The sequence below is a fragment of the Rhea americana genome, unplaced genomic scaffold (genome assembly GCF_003343005.1).
Source record: "Rhea americana isolate MKP2758 unplaced genomic scaffold, rheAme1 scaffold_95, whole genome shotgun sequence".
Classification (NCBI taxonomy): Eukaryota; Metazoa; Chordata; class Aves; order Rheiformes; family Rheidae; genus Rhea; species Rhea americana.
In genome coordinates, this window is record NW_028187144.1 from 385,514 (window position 1) to 406,122 (window position 20,609).

General features: G+C 36.5%; 1 protein-coding gene across 1 annotated transcript in view; it reads right to left on the reverse strand.

Moving 5' to 3' along the window:
* Positions 1-398: 398 nt before the first annotated feature.
* Positions 399-20,609, reverse strand: part of MRPS31 (mitochondrial ribosomal protein S31) — a 20,705-nt gene continuing 494 nt past the window's right edge. Inside the window, exons 2-9 of the mRNA XM_085324998.1 lie at positions 20,309-20,327; positions 19,643-19,772; positions 18,647-18,937; positions 17,823-17,981; positions 12,317-12,457; positions 9,603-9,676; positions 6,124-6,267; positions 399-1,148 (exon numbers count right to left, since the gene is read on the reverse strand). Of these exons, the coding sequence (XP_085181124.1) occupies positions 937-1,148; positions 6,124-6,267; positions 9,603-9,676; positions 12,317-12,457; positions 17,823-17,981; positions 18,647-18,937; positions 19,643-19,772; positions 20,309-20,327 (1,170 nt within the window). The 3' untranslated portion in view covers positions 399-936. The remainder of the gene's footprint in view (positions 1,149-6,123; positions 6,268-9,602; positions 9,677-12,316; positions 12,458-17,822; positions 17,982-18,646; positions 18,938-19,642; positions 19,773-20,308; positions 20,328-20,609) is intronic.

Consider the following 20,609-nt stretch of genomic DNA (forward strand, 5'->3'; position numbering starts at 1 on the left):
TTCCAGCAAYGTGAACTTCTTTCTAGCCCTGCAGATGCAGGAGGTAAGGCCTCAGCTCCAATCACTGCAGTAAGCATGAAACCGCTTTTTCTAACCAGACAGAACTGAGGGACCACTTGAGACAAATAGGACCATTTTAAAATAACAARCACTAGAAACTCATCAGAAGTTGGTCAAAAGCCTCACAATTGATAAACGGACAGCCAAAGAGACCTCTACTTTTCATGTTATTTTAACTAGCTCATCAGCACTATACTGTGCACACATCTGAGGAACACAATAGCTTTCTTTTCACTGAGTAGATGAACTACAAAGGCCCTCAGTTCAAATGACTTGGTCTTCATCAGTAATATTAAAATAAATCTAAGATGGTTATTGAAAGCAGWCAGTATTCCAAATTAATATACACTAGTGTATTTAATGAATAAGCAAAACGAAATACTATCTCAGCAAGTCTTTTAAAAACTCCTGATACAGCACTAGTTTAGCTAATTTTTTTAAAGTGAAAGCATTACAAATCTTAAAGGGAAAGATGAACAAATCCGTTAACTGTGCCAATGTTAGTCCCAGTGAAACAGTACAACATACACCAAACGAAAGAAATATTAAGTCTGATTCCACTTCCTAGTTATTCTAGATGGTCAAAGATTAGCATCAAGTTTAAGTTATTGACAAGACTTCAATATACAAACTAAAGTTTTAGATGCACAATCTACAAGATCTACAACTTTCAGTCCCTTCTTTTGCTGTTAAAAAAAGTATCTATACACATGGAGACACACACACACGAAAACACATTTCAAGCATTTTAATATTAAAAAAATACAACGATTTAAGTCACATGCTTACTATGCTCTGATAGTATTTCCTTTTATTAAGAAGTTATCAATTTTGACTTAATAAATTCTTCATTTCAAGGTTAGGCTTTTCCAAATCTCAAATCTCTTGAAGAAGTTCCTTCTTTTCCTCAAAATACTTCTGAAACCACTCAATATGTTCGATCTTCTGTTTAACAGTTAGGTATGGGTTTTTAGAAAGCCCACAGATTACAAGCTCCATGAAGTGGCGAATAGGTCCTTGCTTGGGGAAGTCTTCTAGGTGTTTCTCCAGAAAAATATGTTCATGAAATTCGGCATCATCTTCCATCCCTAAAAGGGCACAAAACAAAGTAATTATTATGCAACAGTAAACTTAAAAGCAAACAAACAAAMAAAGGATATAGCTTGCAGATAAACCTGTAGTTAGTAAAATATTCCTCTGCTTTTTAATTCTTTTACACAGTTAAGCAAACTGCACAGCAGTGGAAGAAGCTACCACAGAGTTTTAAAACACATTCATATCTCCCTCCACACAGAAAATTTCAGTACGTATGATACTCRTGTCTACAACGTCGTTTCCATTTTGTGTTCCCCTTTGTAAGAGCATACAGTATTTCCATCAACTTTCTGTCTGGAAACCCTACTAAACACTGATGCCAAAATTCATCATCTTGTTCATTCAACACAAGAAAACTTTTGACTCATAATGAGTACCACATTGTAAATTGTCAATGCTTTCTTAATAAATTGTTTAAGAAAATACTGATTGTTTAATTCTGCAGAGGATTAAAGAACCCACGCTAATATAGGATGAACAAAACTRCTTCCTAAAACATCTAATATTGAACAGTTGCTAAATGCTTGTATCTTCATTGCMACTCATTTTTAACATCCTAGGGTTATCAAATGGGATACAAGAAACTGTTTTTTGAACAATTTTTGAATTCAAAAGCATATGCTGATGTAAAAATGTTGTCTATCACATCAGCTGCTACTTAAAAGTGGAGGCTAACACAAGAAGTACTGCATACAAAAGCATTCAGTTCCACAGGAACATGGGACAAGGGATTATTATACATCTTTCACCAAACAGCTTCAAACACATGGTAATTTTTCTGTTCTCTGTCCTGTGGATTTCGTTTGCTGTTGTTCAAATCACAATGCTAGCCACAATTTGGAATACAAAATCTTACATATGTGCAAAATAAGGGCTGCTTTAAAGTTTGCAATTCTGAGATTAAAAAAAAAAGACAAACTGCGATTTGCAATTGACAGAAGGAGGGGTTTTTTTGTAAGCTAGAAGTATCTGAAAATTCTTAGGTGATCACAACCTGTTATAGCATTGTAGGCAACATTTGCAACTTCAGATAAAAATAACTTTCTTCATTATTRAAGAAAAATAATATTGCATGTGAACATTTCCAGATCATAAAAAAGTTAAGTCTATGCACAGATGTGAGTACACTTTTTTAAAAAATACTAACTARGATATGATATGTTATTTGCCAATATTAGAACAGCAATATTAAACGCAAAATAATGAAGTCATCCCCGCCCTAAGCTTCCTGCTACGTTAAAGCTTTTTCAAATTTGGATACACACCACTGGGATGGGGAAGTGTCTCACAACTTGTACATCCTGTTCACCAAGTTTGCATTATTTCTTTCTGGTCTGAAGCTTTAAGCAGTGCAATRCCTCAAGGAGCTGAGAAATGCATCTATTTTTCCCCACAACTGCAGCATCTAAAACATGTGCTGTACCTACCAATGCCAGCTATACATCACTTTCATCTCTCCTGTCCTAGAAAAAGAAAGCAGACATTTCCTTCTTCCAGAAGCTCTCTTCTTTTCCTTTGTGCTTTTTTTTTCTCCATAACACTGATTATGTCAGCTTCAAGAGGTTTATTTCTACTGTGCTTCGAAACATACGTCCACTTAAAGCAGCATAGAAATAATCTTTTTTTCATGACACCAAAATCCCACATTTCCTTTCCTTGGAAAGGGCAGGCAGAATGTCATTGTAGCAAGACCCTGGTGGCTGTTTTGAGAAGTAATATCCTTTCCAAATTCAGAAGTAATATCCTTTCCAAATTTCTATTGGACGTGAAATCCAAGAGAAAAACTGACCAACTCACTACTGAAAGAATCTGAATAATGCTGTCAATAAAAGTCATCCTCTGGACAGTCATCTTTTGGGGAGAGAAGGATAGCAGAAGAGATAATGTCTCATTAGTAATTTCTCCAGTTCTCATCTGTAACCCCAAAGAAATTGAAAAGGCTATAGAAAAACCACAAGAGACAACCAAACAATTTGATGTGTATAGTCTCACACAAAAATTCAGGTCAGAAGCAACTATTACATCATCTATTTTAATCTCCCATTTGTCAAAAGACATGATAAATGTTTTGGGAATGAAGTGTTGTGTCCAAAGATTTCAGTTAGACCACATACTTCAGTCTTCAAATAAGTAAAGTGTGCATCACAAAAAGAGACCACAATTGCCACAAGCATCAGAGGCTGAGGTCTCTGGTGGGAATTGATTAGATGAGATACGTTCACATGACTCCCCCACCCACAACAAGTCATACCTYATGCTGCAGGGGAACAGCAAGCCTGTCCCTCATACTCTCTTGCACTGTCCTCAGAAATCTAATTCGAAAAAACAAAAAAACAAAAAACAAAAAAAAAAACAACCCCCATACATCCTTTCCTACTATGAAACTCAGGAATCGGTAGGATCCTCAGCATATGAGCAATGCATGAAAGACAGGTATCTAAAGCAGAAGATTTTCTTTATTAGCCTCAGAGCATGAAGTCACCCTCTCTCAATATCCTATTTCCAATACTCTATGTACTACAAAACAGAAATTTTGAGGAATTCCTCTAGATTCCATATTAACCTTCTCAAGAGATGACCAACCAAAAATGACCTAAATGACTGTGTAATGTTTGCTGCCTCGGTTGGTAAACTGATCCAATGCATCTTTGCAGGGAAACAGCATCTCATCCYAACAGCCAAAACAGGACATGGCGGACTTCTGCCTAGAGAAACTAAGAGGCAACTGTAGACACTAAATTTCTGAGACTTCCATTAAACTTATCACTTCTGCCATGACCACCTTTGACACACTAGATATATTTGCTTTTCAGAATGAGGTGCTAAARCTAAGGAGCAGCAGTAATATGTAGTGTCCTTTCTAAGCACCATGTTCTTCAGAATGTTAGCCATCACTGTGTAAACACACTGAAATCATTTTAGAAAGAGACAAAAATYAGTTTTTCTTCCACCCTTTTGGTATAGCAAAGCTTGGAATAGAGCTAGAGTTACCATAAGTAAAGAGCACAAGCAGAGAGGACAAGTGAGGATAATGCTACAGAAGCTACAGTAATGGTTTGCTAATCTGGTAAAAAAATTAATTGATGGCATGGGAGATGGAGAGGGTGCCTAACTGTGTCCTCAGCTGCTTAASAGAGAAGAGAAAGTGCAGGCAGGCGCAAAGCCCAGGGCAGCAGAGAGGCCTGTTCCCGGCCATTGCAGCAAGCCAGTGCAAGTCTAGCCACATCTTCAGACACTCACATCAGGGCCAGAAGTTTTAAAAATCATGACCTTGTCCCAGTGTCTCAAAGCACAGTGCCTCAGTAAAGCACTCTAATGAGAACACTGGAGATGCTCTGAAGCCAAGAAAAGTAGTCACAAGCTTTCCTTTCTGTTTTTTATGTTTCACTTAAAACTTTAAAGGTTGTCATAATGCTAGAAGTTGAATATATATGCTCCTCAGGAGAAAATTAGACATACGCTTTTAKAGCTATGTGTTTGTGGCATAACAGAACAATCACATATTTCTCGACGCAGAACATGCTGGATTAATGTKCTGCTATTGAGGGAGATGACAGTATAAAAATGTAAAAATTAACAGGGCTAGAGGTATCCTTCTTTTGCAAAGCTACTAAAATTATGGTATGTTGAATTCATTGTAATGAGATTCTCAAGCTTTTTTAACTGAACTTTGACATACCTGATTGGATTAACAACCTGTAACAGCTGCTGTTGGCAGCTTAATAACATGGGATTTGTTGACTTGATATTTCARCCTGAGAGGTAATAAATTTTGGAACACAACACTGGAATTTTCTACCTGACCAGTCTTTGTGAACAAATCAATAAARATTCTCGTTTAACTATATGTAAAGACTCTTTGTCCATTTGCCATCCCATCCCAGACAGCAGGGTTCCGGCCACATTACAACAACAGAAAAACCACTGGCCRCAGTGGTATTAAGCTTGCAAAAACATGACTAGAATACACTTGGATTTCTGCACGATAGAACAGACCAATTCTGAGCAGCGATCAAGTTCTATGAAGAAACTGCCAAAATAGGATGAGAATAAACATTAAGAAACAATGAACCACATTATGCAGTTTGCAACTCAATATATGACAGATTTTCAAAGACTCCAAGCTTCAGATACTAACCTGTTTTGCTTTCAGTGACTGAATCATTCTAAAGTAGTTTTGTTTGATGTCTTTAAAGTCTTAARGACACACACACACAYGCACACAGAGCCAAACTCTCCCTGAAGTTATGAAGTTCCCGTTCCTAAAGCGTTCACTTGATTTCTGTAGTTCTTCCCAACCTTAATATTCTCTTCTGGCTGAACTTCACACAGAGCTTTCTCTTTTTAATGGAAAACGAAGCAAATACAGTGCACAAAGATGTCTAGTTAAGATATACGCCCAGAGCAAGTGAATGCTTCAACCATTTTCTCTTATGAAATGGAGAGAACAAAGCAAGCAAACGACTGTTTAACACTCAGCCAGTGCAGATATGGAACTGGCAGATAGTTAAGCAGAATCCTGCTAGCCACTTTGTCTCAGAACCATGCCAAAGAACGAATAAGCACTGTAAAACACGCAGGGCAGTTTAAGATGATTATTCCTCTGCTAGAAGCTTCTTTTAAAGAAGTTTCGTAGTAAGAGAAATTATGTAACAGACTTGATTTGTCTCCTGGGTGTTAAAATTWTCAGGGCTAAGAGAGTAAGAAGGAGTGAAAAAAAAAGAGCGAGTCCTCCCCTTTCTGGCAGGGGCCGGCCCTCAGACCAGCCAAAACACCTACAGGACTTCACCTGCCAGAATGAGTTTATCTAAAGCGCCTCTGGTCTGGTACAGTTGGAGAGTTGCATTCGTCAATTATCAAATGCATGATCCGCAGCTGCAATGCTATGTTAAAGTCAAGGGTCATAACATGCTCTAATTCTCAAAAACATAAATATAGACAGATAATAAGAGTTAATAGTGCACGTACCAGCTTCATTGTCAATTGGGAACTCCCACAGTATTCCTTCTTTTGTCCACTGGATCATTTCCTCAAAACCATTTCGGGGAGGCTGCTCAGTTACTGCCACAATCTCCTTAGCAAATTCTACATCCCAAATTGTTGGTGAAGATTCTAAGAAAAAAAATTTTTTTTGTTTTTAAGATCTGACAACATGCCAAAGATTTCTCACTGGCTAAAACAACATATACCTTTTAACATTAATCTTTACAAAGACTACTACATTAAACTGTGCAAGTTTTTCTAGATTCAGCATCATCTTTATCARCATGCTGTTGAAATGAAAGTTTTAGTGTGTGAGCATCTGCTGAAATGTATTCTGAACAGCTAGAGGACAGTTTATTTTTAAACCTTTTTCTCAGAGCAGRAATTTAATTATTCACAGTTATTTTTTTCTCTTCGTCTTCCACAAGTTGTACATATGCCAAATTCTGAACTTGATTGCTACACTCTCTGCTACAAGAACCTTGCTTTCCTCAAGAGACTTCAGGTATTTTCACACCTATACACTCATTCAGGGAGACAACTCTAAATCTACAAATAATGGTAAGTCTTTCCCCACTGTGATAAGTGTCCCAAATTTTGTCTCTTGGGCTCAAGAAATCCTGAATTGCCTGTCTCTCTCTAAATGTCACAGTCCCCTAAGTGATACATCTTTCTTGATGGAATTAAAGGAAATTTTAATTAAGGAATCTTAATTAACATTGAAAGAATAAAATAGGGCTGAACCACAACAAGTAAACATGAACTTTTCCCTYCAAGTGCACTCATACAGTAGCACAGTTACACTTTGAGAATTCCTGCCCCTCCACCCCAGAAGAACTGCTCAGAAGCCCGCTCAGAAGCCCACTCCGAACTCTATCACTGAAGTAAAGGCAACAAACTGGAACCACAAGAAGAGGAACGGCTTGGAGAGCTCTAGGCCAATGCATGAAATAGCACCCCAAGTCCAGCTCCCCTTTGTATTCTTGCCTCATGCCATTACCGGTTCATCCTGAATTCCCTGGGACAGATTTTGGTCTGAATTCAAACGTTACAGTCTATTTTAAGCGAATTGGGGGCTAATCAGCTATTATTCTACTATACTAAAGTTTAAGTATTTGAAATTAAGAAATAATTATACCTTTGGCTCAGTGGCCTAGAGTTCAATCAGATAAAAAAGAAAAAAGAAATCCTTTCTCCTCTCCTTTGAAGAAAGGACAAAATAATAGGCAAACAGAAATTWCGCATGCTGAAGATCATTTTAATTTTTTGTGTCAAATGAGAAAATACTCTTTCAAATTATTCTTACTTAGCAGAGAAATAAACAGAATTGCATTTCTCAGCTACCTACTCCAATTTGAGGGCCAGAGGCAGGAATAAAAAAATTAATAATAAATAAATAAAAGACAAGGGAAACATACCAGAATTGAACTATTGTCCACATCTTACTGCATATCCTCTAACAATTTGTTACTAATAAATCTGCTAATAGAAGACTGTAGAAATTTAATTTTTCAAGCTTGGAGTAAAGGTAATAAATATTATACTTTCACCTCTACAAAATAGAAAATTTAAAAAAATGATATTTCAGGTTGAGTTATGAAAAAACCTTTGCTGGATTCCAATTTGTTTTGCAGTTAATATTCAGGTTTTCAAAATAAATATTCAATGAACAATATAGAACTCGCTTTTCTGTCATGTCTAAATAATAGTTTAACTCAGGATCTCCACTAATATGAGCCAAGAAAAAAGTGACAGCAAATGAATCAAAGTATCAAGTATCATGCTGGTATTACCTGAGATTAGGGCAAAAAATTGTTTTATTATCAGGCTTAGTCAGTAAGTCTTGTAATAAGGTTTCTGGCTTAGAATCCACTATAGATATCCTCAAGGCTAACAGGAATCAGACACAGAAATTCTACGTAAAAAGCTGAAAGAAACCTATTTCCTGATATCTAATTACAAATCCAAGAAAGTCTACTTGCTGTCTCACACTTCTTTTTACAAAACTGGAATGTGCACAAACTGCATGCTAAATTTTATAGTTAGTATGACTACTACATTTTATTGCATCTACATGTATTCATGAAAAAAGTTGCTTATGAAGTAGTACGAATTCTCAACATTTTACCTGAGTGTATTTGATTCAAATCAAGTTACAGTTACTTGAATGAGACTTTTGGCAAGATAGCTAAAACAAAAATACTACATCATTCACTCTGTATTTATATGCAAAATGGACAGATCTTACAAAAATCTATAGTCTTAAAAAAAAAACCCACAGACTGAATCCCATTYTAGTAGGCAGCCTTCACAGTCCACTGCAGAGGCAGCTGCATTCAGAGAGCGCACAGCTGCTTGGTAATAYGCAAATAACACTGTCTGACATTTTACTAAAGAAATTAAGTATCTCCTTGTAGTTTCAAGTGTAAAAAAGGAGAAAATTAGTCAGCTAGAAGCTAGCAAAAACTAACAATCCTGCTCTTAAAGCAGGAACAAGTAAGTCCCATATTCTAAGATAAAAGAGAGAAGTACTATTTTTTCTACAGGTACTAGCTTTACTCCAGACTTATAACTACCTGTAAAGTCTTTTTCCAAAGGGCCTCACTTTGGAAAAATTAGTGTGTCAAAGATTAGTGCTAACAATGTACAAAATCTCATTGTTCAAAAAAGTAAAGTGAGGCAGGGACTTCTTTAAATGCATTACCCACATTCACATACCCTTAGTCAAACCCACAGTCCTATGCTAAATCTTAAGTCATGCTTCAGTGCCAGTCTTCATGTTTGAAATTATCTCCCTTACTTGGSAATTAAAGACTGTCACTGCAGAGCTGTGCAGGTAGTGAATACAAAGGTGGGTCATATCCAGTTTTTTGTTGTTTATCCTGTATGAATTCTGCTGYGTAGTTGAAGCTTGCACATGTGAGGAATTAGCTACAGTGGGTAACGTAAGACCTTGGCTGTCAGCCAGCAGAAGTGGATCTTTCACTGTAACACTGAATTAAAAATAGTCAGAAATAAATCAAGTACATAGTCTAGTTTGGGTCCACATTGCTTAAGCTTAGTCACCTCTGGAGTAGGCTTGCTTCCCTGCAATTATACCTTGTGTTTCTTTGCCATAAAACAAATGCAACAAGTTTGCAACTTGAACAAATACATCATGGGAACCAACACACACATTCTCCAGATTGTTATAATACGTACCAAACACAACAGTCTTAGTGACAAAAAGCTAGTTTTACCCTTCAAGTTCAATAACAGTGCGTTTTGACTAATTCAGAAAACATTAATCCTTGTCATTGTGTGGAAGTTCTGCTTATTAAGAAGCAGATTTTCTTTTTTTTTTTTAAGGTCTGAAAGCAGGAAGTTAACAGGCCGTGAGTCTCCTTCACAACAATAAACCCCTGATACTCTAGAAATTCAGAACTTGTCTTCATTGTGTTTTTCATTATTGAATTTCCACTAACCTGTTTTCAGTGCCTTTTCTGTATCTGGAGAAGTCTTAGTGAAAATATTAAGTCTCTTTCCTACTTTGAGACTCCTATAAACAAAAAAGAAAAGTGGTATTTGGTATTTCACAACACTTCACAACTCTGCCAGATAAAATATTCTCATGAAACTAGTAGATCTCGGGGAGCAGGGGGAGTGAGATAGTGACTCTCATTAAAACCTCAGACATTTAAGTATTTATGGTTACATTATTACTCTGTAACACAACTTCCCTAAATATTCCTGTGTGAAAGAATGAACATAAATCAAATGTAGTATTTGTAGTCATTTTTCACCAAAGTAGTTAAAAATCTGAGTGAAGTTAACATAGTACTTGAACAATTTTACAAGATTGCAACTAGAAGGTGAATTTGACTTTTTTTTTTCCCCTGCATTGCACAATTCAGGAAGAAGCAGCAACAACTAAATCGAACAATTCCTGCTTCATTCATAAATAGCCTTTCTGGAAGATTGCACCGCCATCTTTTCTTCTCTGCCATATGACAAACACTCAAAGTATAGCTGTATGATACATTATAATACCATCACCCCGTGCTCTTTCTTCTCACTATATTTTATTCTGACCATTTATTCTTAATCATATTTATATTCAGCAGGAGTGTAAATCGAGAAAAAAAAATCCAACAGCAGATCAACAACTAATCAGAATAATTTTTCATATAAATAAAATGAAGGAAAAAAGCAATGCCTTTACTGTATAGTGGCCCAAACTGTAAAACAAATTGTTCTTTTAACTATATAACTTTTCTTAGTTCTGTAGGTTTCCACTGAAATTCCAACAGATCTTATTTTGTATTATTACATATTCACTGCTACCCTAGCAATGCTTGCTTTTCCTGACCTTAAATTTCACCTCTCTGCTTTTCCTGAAGATTTCTGATGGCCAGAACTACTACTGCAAAACCTGTTCTTGTCATACCACTTTTTATTGATGCAACTACCTTGGATCTATTTCAGGCAAGAGCAATCTAATTACACAGTCTTAAAAGAATGTAGATTTGGAATTATATTTTCCTATCTGTGTGCCTAACTCCCTGTAACACTGGCTGAAGATAGGAGCCTGACTTGGAAGAACATTTGTTTTAAAAATGACTAGCTCAAATTACTATAATGCAACATCATCCATTTCATTGAAATCTACCAACTCTACACTTGTTTATGTTTTTCCTAACCACCTCTTTGCATATTATCAACAGATAACCACAACTGTTCTTTTTCAGTGTTCCAGGAGGAAGGTTAAGACTGAAACTGGATACAGTTTCTTCATTACAGATTTTAAAAATTCCTTAAAGTACTGTTCCTAAAGTTACCAAGTACAGCTTCATCACACAAAGAAGGTGAGATAGCTCCTCTGACTTCATAAATTATTTCATAAATGTTTTCAAACATACAGTGAARTTTGCTTTACCTTACACTAGTTTAATAAATAAAAGCAGCTTACAGCTTAATATTTACAAAATAATATAGACTGTATAAGTAAATAATAGTAGTTCAAGAAAAAGGAAGTTACTCAGAAACATTTCAGCAGGCACATCAAATTCTTCAACGACAATGTTCACTTCTTCAGGGCTTTTGCATGGTTTACGTGGCTTAAGGATGCACGCATTCCAACTCATTCCATATGAAAAATTACAACCATCTTTACAATGTACTGAAACAGATGTCTCAGCCAAAGAGGGCAGAATACCGCATATCTGCTTGCCTATAACCTTACGCCTACTTTTTCTTAATTATCTAAATTCTGTTTYCAGCATTATCCACCTAAACACCAATGATCGCCTCAATTTCTAACCCCTAATCCCAAGTAAAGTCATGTATAAGTAATTTGTAAAGAAGTTAATCTTACTGAAAATGGAATTGCTGGAGAAATAATATATTAAGAAGCTATGTAATCATGTGGCTGTCATGGGAAATTAAAAGAATGTAAGTATGAAAACACAGCTCATAAGATTTAAAAAATTAAGAGCACTATCTTATTTCACTAAAAATTATATTGGCCACCAAAAAAAAAAAAAAAAAAAAAAAAAAAAAAAAAAAAAAAAAAAAAAAAAAAAAAAAAGACAAAAAACAGTAGTAAGGCATTTTTAAGGAGTACCCTGAAATCACCATGTAAATTATGAAGTTCATTTTATAGACAATTAGAATGTCACAGGCAACAGAGAAATCAGTTACAGAATGACTTATTAGATTCAACATGAGGGTTACAAAAAACCCTTTAAAAGTTTCTTAAAAAAATCCAATAGAACAAATGAAATATTTCTGAACATAGAACATTTATCTAAATTTTCCATCAGGTGACAGTAAGTCTTCAAAGTCTCCATCTAAAAAAAAAAGTTACCAAACTGATACAAAATTACATTTTGCATAAATGTGTATAACTTAAACTAGTTAAAAAACAGAAACAAGATTAAAAATGCTTAGTGCTGAAATATAATTATGTAAGATTTATTGTCAAAAAGTTATTTGATTAGCTGGTTAACACTAGTGTGTTCTCACACAAATTAGTTTCAATGTTGACAGCATTTTTTGTGAAAATACTTTAAAAATTCTCTTTAAGTTTTGAAGTATTAGAGTATCATGAATATTTATGACTAAATCTAAAATGTTATGCATTAGTAACTTTTTGCATACTACTTCTCTGGGAGGTGGGAGGAAACACAACAGAAAATACCTTCTGGAATCAGAAGACATGAGTCTTTCAGGCTTGATTCTTCTACCATCCTCTTCCAGCTCCAAAGAAATGAGATTGGAAAGCCTCACACCTCTCTGAGCTGGGGACTCTCTCTTAACTGTCATGTCTGAAATAACGTTGCTGAAATCAAAAACATGAAAATAAAAACTTAACAAAAACAAAAAGGCAGGAAGTTTTGTCATGTGCATTAATAAGGCAAACTACTCTCACTTGATTTCATAATCCTATAAAACAGAATTAGACATTCCTTACATGATATATCCATTTTTCAAGACATCAGATATGCCAGTCTAACCTTTTAAACAAACTCAGCTGTTACATTCTAGTAATAAAAGTGAAAAGTGCTATTTCAATCTATTAAACTTGCAGTAAATTCTCTTCGAAATAGTCTAGTGACCAACAAAAGGAATACTATCATTTCACATATCTGTATATACTACATTCAGAGAGTCCATTAGGCATATTTTGCTCAAGTAAATAAGGAATTTCTCTGGATACAAGGCATTTACTGGAATAAGGATTAAAAATRACCATTTTTTTGGACAGCAATCAACTCCACTCAGGGAGCAGTAGCAGAACTAACCTTCACACATCAGCTGACACAGGTCAATCACGCCACCCTAATAAGTAGGTCATCTTTCCTGACTCCCTGCAATCTCTTGCATTGCACAGTGACATCATAGCATCACAGACCACATCTTCTCTCATAATTCTGAAGTCAAAAATCACACACGAAGAGCAAATGCTCTGGTCTGCTCCAGTGTAGCACGCAGTTCATTCTGATCATAAAGGCCAAAACATAAAACCTCTCTGCCTCAGCCAGTTAGCCCCCTTAATTTGTATGTCTGCCAGTTGGCAAAAACCAAGCTTGTTATTCTTCCTTGTATGTACCCTCTTCTCCCAGCTGCTACCAGGTCAAATAAGTATTACAAGAAAAAGCAGCCATCCAAAATTGCAGTGCTCAAGTTCTAACATATAAAGATGGTCTCAAAAATAAAAATAGGCCAAGTCAAAAGCATTACATAACCATTTTTAAAAAACATCTGAATAAAGTTCAAACTATGTTTTTGGTAGCTTAAGTCAAAAGAGATTTTATTACCAATAAATATTTCTGGAAAACTATAAAAGCTAATCATCACAGCAACACAGTAGGACTTTCTTTTCAGTCTTAGATGTGGTTCTGAATGGCAGAACAAGAATAACATAGCTCTTCAAGCATCTGCTCTAAACAAAATGGTATCTGAAAGTTAAGTTTTAAATGCAAACACTTTAACCTTAAAGAGAAAATAATCTCAGCCTTACTTGCATCTTTCTTATGCTAGAAGTTATTTATGAAGTGACTACTGGCATCAGTGAGCTGCCGATGGGCCAGAAACTTGACGCATTACTAAGGGTCAGGCTAACGTAATTCCTTAGGTCACAGTCACACTCTGTCCAGTTCAACCGCTCAACTTGGCAGCAGCCCTCAAAGCTGGAGCACTGCTATGCTACAAGGGGTCAGGCTTTCTCCGAGAAGCTCTCCTCACTATAGAATTTGGTTTTATTTGTGGCTTTGCACAGCAGATCAAACCTCCTTCTGGAGAGACTGCACTACCAGGCTATTAGCATATGCAGTCAATAGTATCATATTTCTCATGATATGTCCTGATGTCACCACACCATTGATATATGCAAATTAATGGTGGAAACTTTCATCATTCCATAATTGTTTTCTATATTAACTAAAAACAAAACTACAGAGATATTTTTAATGCCTTCTATGATGAAAAATGTAAGAGGACAAACTTATATTCCAACTTCAGTGTATCTACAGTGGTCAGGTATTACATGATACTATCTCATGTCCCAACATGGGATGCCTTCCAGAGCTGGAAAGAGCGAGAGCTTTTATATCAAGCAGATTCTTCTTTTTTTTTCCTGAATAATAACCAATAATTATAACATTAAAAACAAAGACATGGGAACTTAAGATACACTTTAGCCTTAAGCTCTGAATTACATTTCTTCTTATTCACCGAAAACAGGAGCTGAAATTTCAACTTACAGTGCCACTGGTTTTATTTTAACATAGCRCTGTTGCAATTTCCATTGAGTGAAACTTCATCCCACACTGAGAAAAATAAATTCTTGTATCATTAACATTTTCCCCTCCTACTGAACATGCTGTCCTCGCAACCGCTACAAAACAAGCTACTGGGAGAAGACTGTGTACAACAATGACCTCTGGAGGTCAGACCATATTACTGAAAAACATAATACAAATCAAAAGATCCTGACAACATAAAATTTAGTACCTTTATAAATCTCAGTAGCAGTGTCTCAATTTGTCGCAGCTAAGCATTATATTAAATGATTCTAATGTTTATGCAAATATCTCATTTTTAAATCAATTTTCAAGTTTTAAATAAAGGATGGAGATATATATTGGCTTTTTCGATACATCAATGTAACAACTGTAAAACCCTCATGAAGAAAATGGAAAAGTCTAACAGCCCATATTCCCTTGTTGTCAAACAAAAATAAACATAAAATAGTCACATACGAATAAAAGAGATTACTTTCTAATATATTAAAGGCATTTCAGTCCCTTGTATAGGTTGATATATTCTGGAGGATAAGGCAAACCTGAAATCTGCTTTTATGAATTCCCCCCCTTCCCCTTACTCTGAAGGGAAGGATGATAGTAACAAATTCATCTCAAGTCTAACTGTGAGGTTTTGCCATTACCTAACTTATCAATCCCAAAAGTCATCAGGATTGTTGGTCTTCCTAAAGAACTCATCCACTGGTACAGTTTCAAAATGTTCACCTAACTATTAAGGAAGAAAGTAAAACTTTCCAATATAAAATAAAAATTAATATATATTCCCAGGTGAAATAAACTAGCTCATAACACTGCCTTCGGGTGTAGAAGAACTTACAATCATAGAATGACTGAGGCTGGAAGGGGCCTCTCGAGATCATCTAGTCCAACCCCCTTGCTCAGCAGGGTCACCTACAGCATGTTAGACCAGGCTGCATCCAGGTGGGCCTTGAAGATCTCCAGAGAAGGAGACTCCACAACCTCTCTGGGCAACCTGTGCCAGTGCTCCGTCACTCTCACAGGGAAGAAATTCCCCTTCATGGTCAGGCAGAACTTCCTGTGCTTCAGTTTCTGCCCATTGCCTCTTGTCCTGTCACATGAGACAACTGAAAAGAGTTTGTCCCCGTCCCCTTGACACCCTCCCTTCAGCCTCCCTTCAGGTACTTATACACATTGATAAGATCCCCCCTCAGGCTTCTCTTCCCCAGGCTGAAGAGGCCCAGCTCTCRCAGCCGTTCCTCATAGGGCAGGTGCTCCAGCCCTCTGATCATCTTTGTAGCCCTGTGCTGGACTCTCTCCAGTAGCTCCATGTCTCTCTTGTACGGGGGAGCCCAGAACTAGACACAGTACTCAAGATGAGGCCTCACCAGGGCTAATTCAAAGCACAACAAAACAGCTACGATATTCCTAGTCAAYCAACAAGGCTACATACATGAGGAAAATGAGTCTTTCCAACCACAGAGATTCATCCACAGGTATGTTATAGTATTTTATAATAGGACATCTGAAGCCTATACTGTTCTGTACAGCCRTTCCGTTGTCTGTATCTGGACAACTATATAGAACCACACAACATGGGGACTAAAGCTTTCAAATTTCTTGGGAATTCAAACTTTCTTTTAAAGGAAAAGGTCCTTCTATTTACATTACAATTTCCCTAGACTCCTTCCATAGGGGTCACAGCTGGATAGTGTGTCTCTCTTTCAGGAGAAGCGCAACCCTGTGGACAGTGAGCAAACCAACCAAAACCACAGAAAAGTGCATACACTAAGGCACAGGGGAAAGTGCACATGAGGTTTGGCATTGCACATACTAGTTTAGTCAGTATTAGTATGACACCAACATCTTACCAGGAACTGAAGTAGGTTCCAACCATGCTTAAGTTGGTCATCCACAGCCTACACCATTTCTAAGACGTTACTCTGCTCTTTTAAAAATCCCAGTGACAGACATGTCATAACCTCAATGATAATTAATAGTAGAGTTTAATGAATATATTATTTATATAAAATAACTCCTTGCTTATTCTTCTTAATTTAAAAAGTGTCTCCTAGTTTTTTTGTAACAGTCAGATCCTTAATCTTTCTTTATTCATTTCAGCTCTAAAAGCCCATGGAGATTAACACCCCTGTTACGTTCCTAGGATCTTTTATATTCAGACTGAGAAGAGATTATGAAAACCGAGCATACACACAGCCTTTGGAGATGCTTGACTATATTACCTAAAACCGTATGATCTTCTCTGCCTTCCTCCTTTACTAACACAGACTTCACACATCTGGAGAGAATTTCACTTAGCTGTCCATAACGACCATTAGCTCTCTTGGCAGAGAAACATGAATTCAGGCTAAAAGGGAAGCTTACACAGTCTCTCCCTTTTCCTTTCACAACTTCTGAAGAATATGTATTTTGCTCAACAAAGTTTTCATTCATGTACTTCCATATTACACCATCTATTTGTAACTTATCTGTTACATTCTTCCTTGGTCTTCACTCACTCGAAAGGCAGACATCAGCAGCAAGCATCACTAGTTTGTCAGCTACTCTATTTACAGTTCACTAATAGACATACAAAGCACAAACGAACTCTTTACTGATCTCTATAGCAACCTACAAATAATAATAAATGGACCAAACTTAAATCCTGCTTTGGAACAAATTCATTTTCACAGAATTAATTTAAACTTCACAATTAAAACTTCACAACGCAAATAGGCATAAAAAAGTTACAAATTCCTATTTTGCTGAAGATAGGATTTTCTGTTTAGTTCAACATTTCACGTGGATGTAACAATTTATTTTCTGAGCAGCTATCTTAATACTAGCTAAAAAGAGAGAATGAAAAAACTGTTTTTAGCTGTCATCCAAAAGAAGGAGCAGTACGTGCAACTGTCAGTTTCCAAACAAATGTTTCTCATCTGTTTGAAAGCCGCACTGGAAACGGAACTAAGCCAAGAGATGAGTTTCTCGGGTTGACTGGAAATTTTTGGAAGGAAGGGTGGGGCTTTAGAGTTGCTCTACTTCAGTTCAGCGAAGCTGTCACGAAAATTCACCAGTCCAGACAGAACGTCAGACAAAAATGTCTACAAGTGTATCCACTGTGCGACAATTTGGAAAGCTGGAAAAAAAAACCCTCTGTTATTCTGCTAGCCCAAGAAAAAAATGGTCCTGGGCAGTAAAAAGATCCATTTTTGCAACAGAATTTTAGAATAAAGACATTAAAATTAAAGGAGTTGGGTATAACCAAATCAATGATACCCTCATTACACATAAATTCCAAGAATAACTTGCCCAAATGTATCTTATAGGGCCTTTTTCCAACAGAGAAGCTAGTCACCTTCAAGATGAAGTTACAAAACTAGAAGCTTTAGCATTATTGAGAACAACATTCAATATACAGACCGTATGTTAATAGTTCCCCCCTTCTTCTGTTTATCTGTAATTTCTTCATGTCTTCTTAGTTGTGCAAGTAGATCAGACTCTGTCTGTTCCTTGTTGAGCGGTAAAGAAGATGCAACTGCAGAAGCAGCCTCCACTAATTCTCGATGTAAAGGCTTGCCTCTGTAAGAGACAAAAAATATGAAAACATGAAGTAAAAGAGCCTTAACGTATTTAAAYTGTCATTTCACATTGTCACTTTATGCTTTAAAAAAATCAGAAATAACAGTTCCACATTATCCCAGTGATTGGGGGAAGCCCATATTTGTCACTACTAAATGACTGCTAAATGACACTGACAAGCTTTTTTTCTCGTATCAGTAAAAAGAAGAGCCCTATACCACTGACCATTCTATCAGAGGCAAAGCCGAGATGACCACAGGCAGCACAGACCCGCAATGTTTTAAAAACTGAAACAAAACATATGGTGTGGGAGAACTACCCACAACACTCGACAATCATGATGCCACTCTTATTAAAGATTTTTTCCTTTCTCGTCATTTTTATTACATTTTATTTGAACAATAATATTTTCTCCCTCCTATTCAAATAAACTTTCCATGGGCAGCTACTAATGCTACCTTTGTAGAGCCACCGTAGAAAAAAAGTAGCATATTGTAGAAAGCACATAACAGCCTCTGTCCAGATTCGCCCAGTGACTGACTGCAATGTACACTTTTATACTAAATTCTGTATTCGACTCTATACTTGGTATCTTGTCCTAGATAATGACAAAAGCAATTTGAAAAAGAAGAAAACAAACAGGAAGTGTATTTGTTATGCTTTACCGCTGGATGTCTTCTGTAGTTTTTGGAGAGATACTGCTTTTACTGTCCAGGCCTTCCAGCTGCTTCACAGCTTGCTTTTTGGTCTCATGTGTTTTTAATTGCTGGAATTTCTTCTTGGAGCTCACTTCTACTTTCATGTTACCAATAATGTTTAATAACTTCTGCTTTGGTGTTTCTGCTGAATCCTCCTGACTCTTTGATGCCGTTTTGGTGGTGCTGTCTGTAGAAGCAGTCGATGCATCTTCTTTAGTAGACAGGACAGTGCTAGTGCTAAAGAGTTTCTGTACTTTGCTAGGTAATAGAGAACGTTTAAAAAGAAAAAAAAAGGAAAAAGAAAAAAAGAGAGAGATAAACAGAAAAAAAAGCAGAAGTTACAAATAGGCTCCAAGGCCAAATTTTGTAAGCTTACAAAAAACATTAGTTACAACTCTCTAGGCCCGATTACAAACAAACTGAATTAGGTACTCAAACAAGTACTTTTTGTTCTTTGGGAGGGGCTAAGGGCAATATTTATAACTTTCAGTTATTTATGGTTTCTTCATCACAAAATCATGTAAGCAACTTTATTTCCTCCACAACTATGCTTAAACCATGAACTGAAACAAAACAAAACCTAACAAGTAACCCTGGATTAGGTAGCAGACTGAGAATTTGAAATCCCTACGTTTTACCACAGCTGCTGGCTTTATTCTGAACTACAGACTGTGCGACCTTGTAACCATGTGAATCTGAATGACTCATTTGTACTTTCGTAAACCTAGATCTCAGGTGGGTTCAAAAAACCTCAAACTACTGGCATTTGATACTTGAATTCACTAGCAGAATTCTCACCGAAATGCTTAAAACTAAGCACCAAAGAAACCACTCCTCACTCTCTTCAAAAAAAGATTAGGCAACAACCAGGCTGTACATACAGGTTTCAGTTCCACATTGTTTACTCTGGCTGTAATCTGATGTTTGGGCACTACTAAGGAAACAATCATTTGCATTTCCTACCCTGTGCCCTGCAAGGTACCAGCCAAGCATTTGTGCAGCCATACAGGGGAATGGATCCTGCAGCAAAGTAACCCAGAAACAAACAGAACAGTTATTTTGGTTATTTTTCCATCTGGAACAGTACCTTCACCTAGTTTAYCACATCACCTCCAAGGAGTTCATACCAGCACAGTACTGGCAAGGATATGATGCCAAGGATGGGAGGGGGGTGCTTAAGATACTGTTGAAATACAGGTGCAGCTGCCTTCCCTGGAAAAACTACTGTAAGATTCAAATAACAGTTCTCATCAACATTTTAAAATTAAAAGTTTGAATATTTCAATTCAAAGCTATTTTATGAGTATTTTCAAGTTACCAAAAATAAAATAAAATCTGCAATGGGATATCTCTTTTGCCATAGAATATTTTATTTCAACAGATTTGAAGTGATTTAGACATTTCCTTCCTCCTCCCCCCCCCACCCCTATCTTTGCCCCCCAAAAAACAAAAAATCTGCTATTATCAGCAAGCACCATATTATTACTTCAATCACTCTGCACTTAATAAATTGTCCGCCTTAAATTGTCAGCATCAGGCCCTATTTTAACAATGAAAGGCAACAAGAAAATTTAAGCAAAACCTCAGAACCACATAACTGAGAAGACTGTAGGAATCCTGCTGGTTTACAGAGTTGTTCTCCATAGGTCTTCTCCAAATACATGTTTTTCATTAGTTCATGTTGCACATTCTCTAGAACTATTTAACCTATTAAGAAATCTCTGCTTACAGCAGTAGATACAACACAGGCAACAAGAATGCAAGCCTTCAATATTTAAAGCCAGTACTATWCTGCAGTTTGCACCACGGTGTTGCACCAGCCATTAGGTTTTTCTTCCGCGTGGAGAAGCCCCCTCTATACATCAGGCTATCACATTACTGTAGTTCGTCCCCAGAAAAACTGAGGAGCTTTGAAATAAGAAATATACAC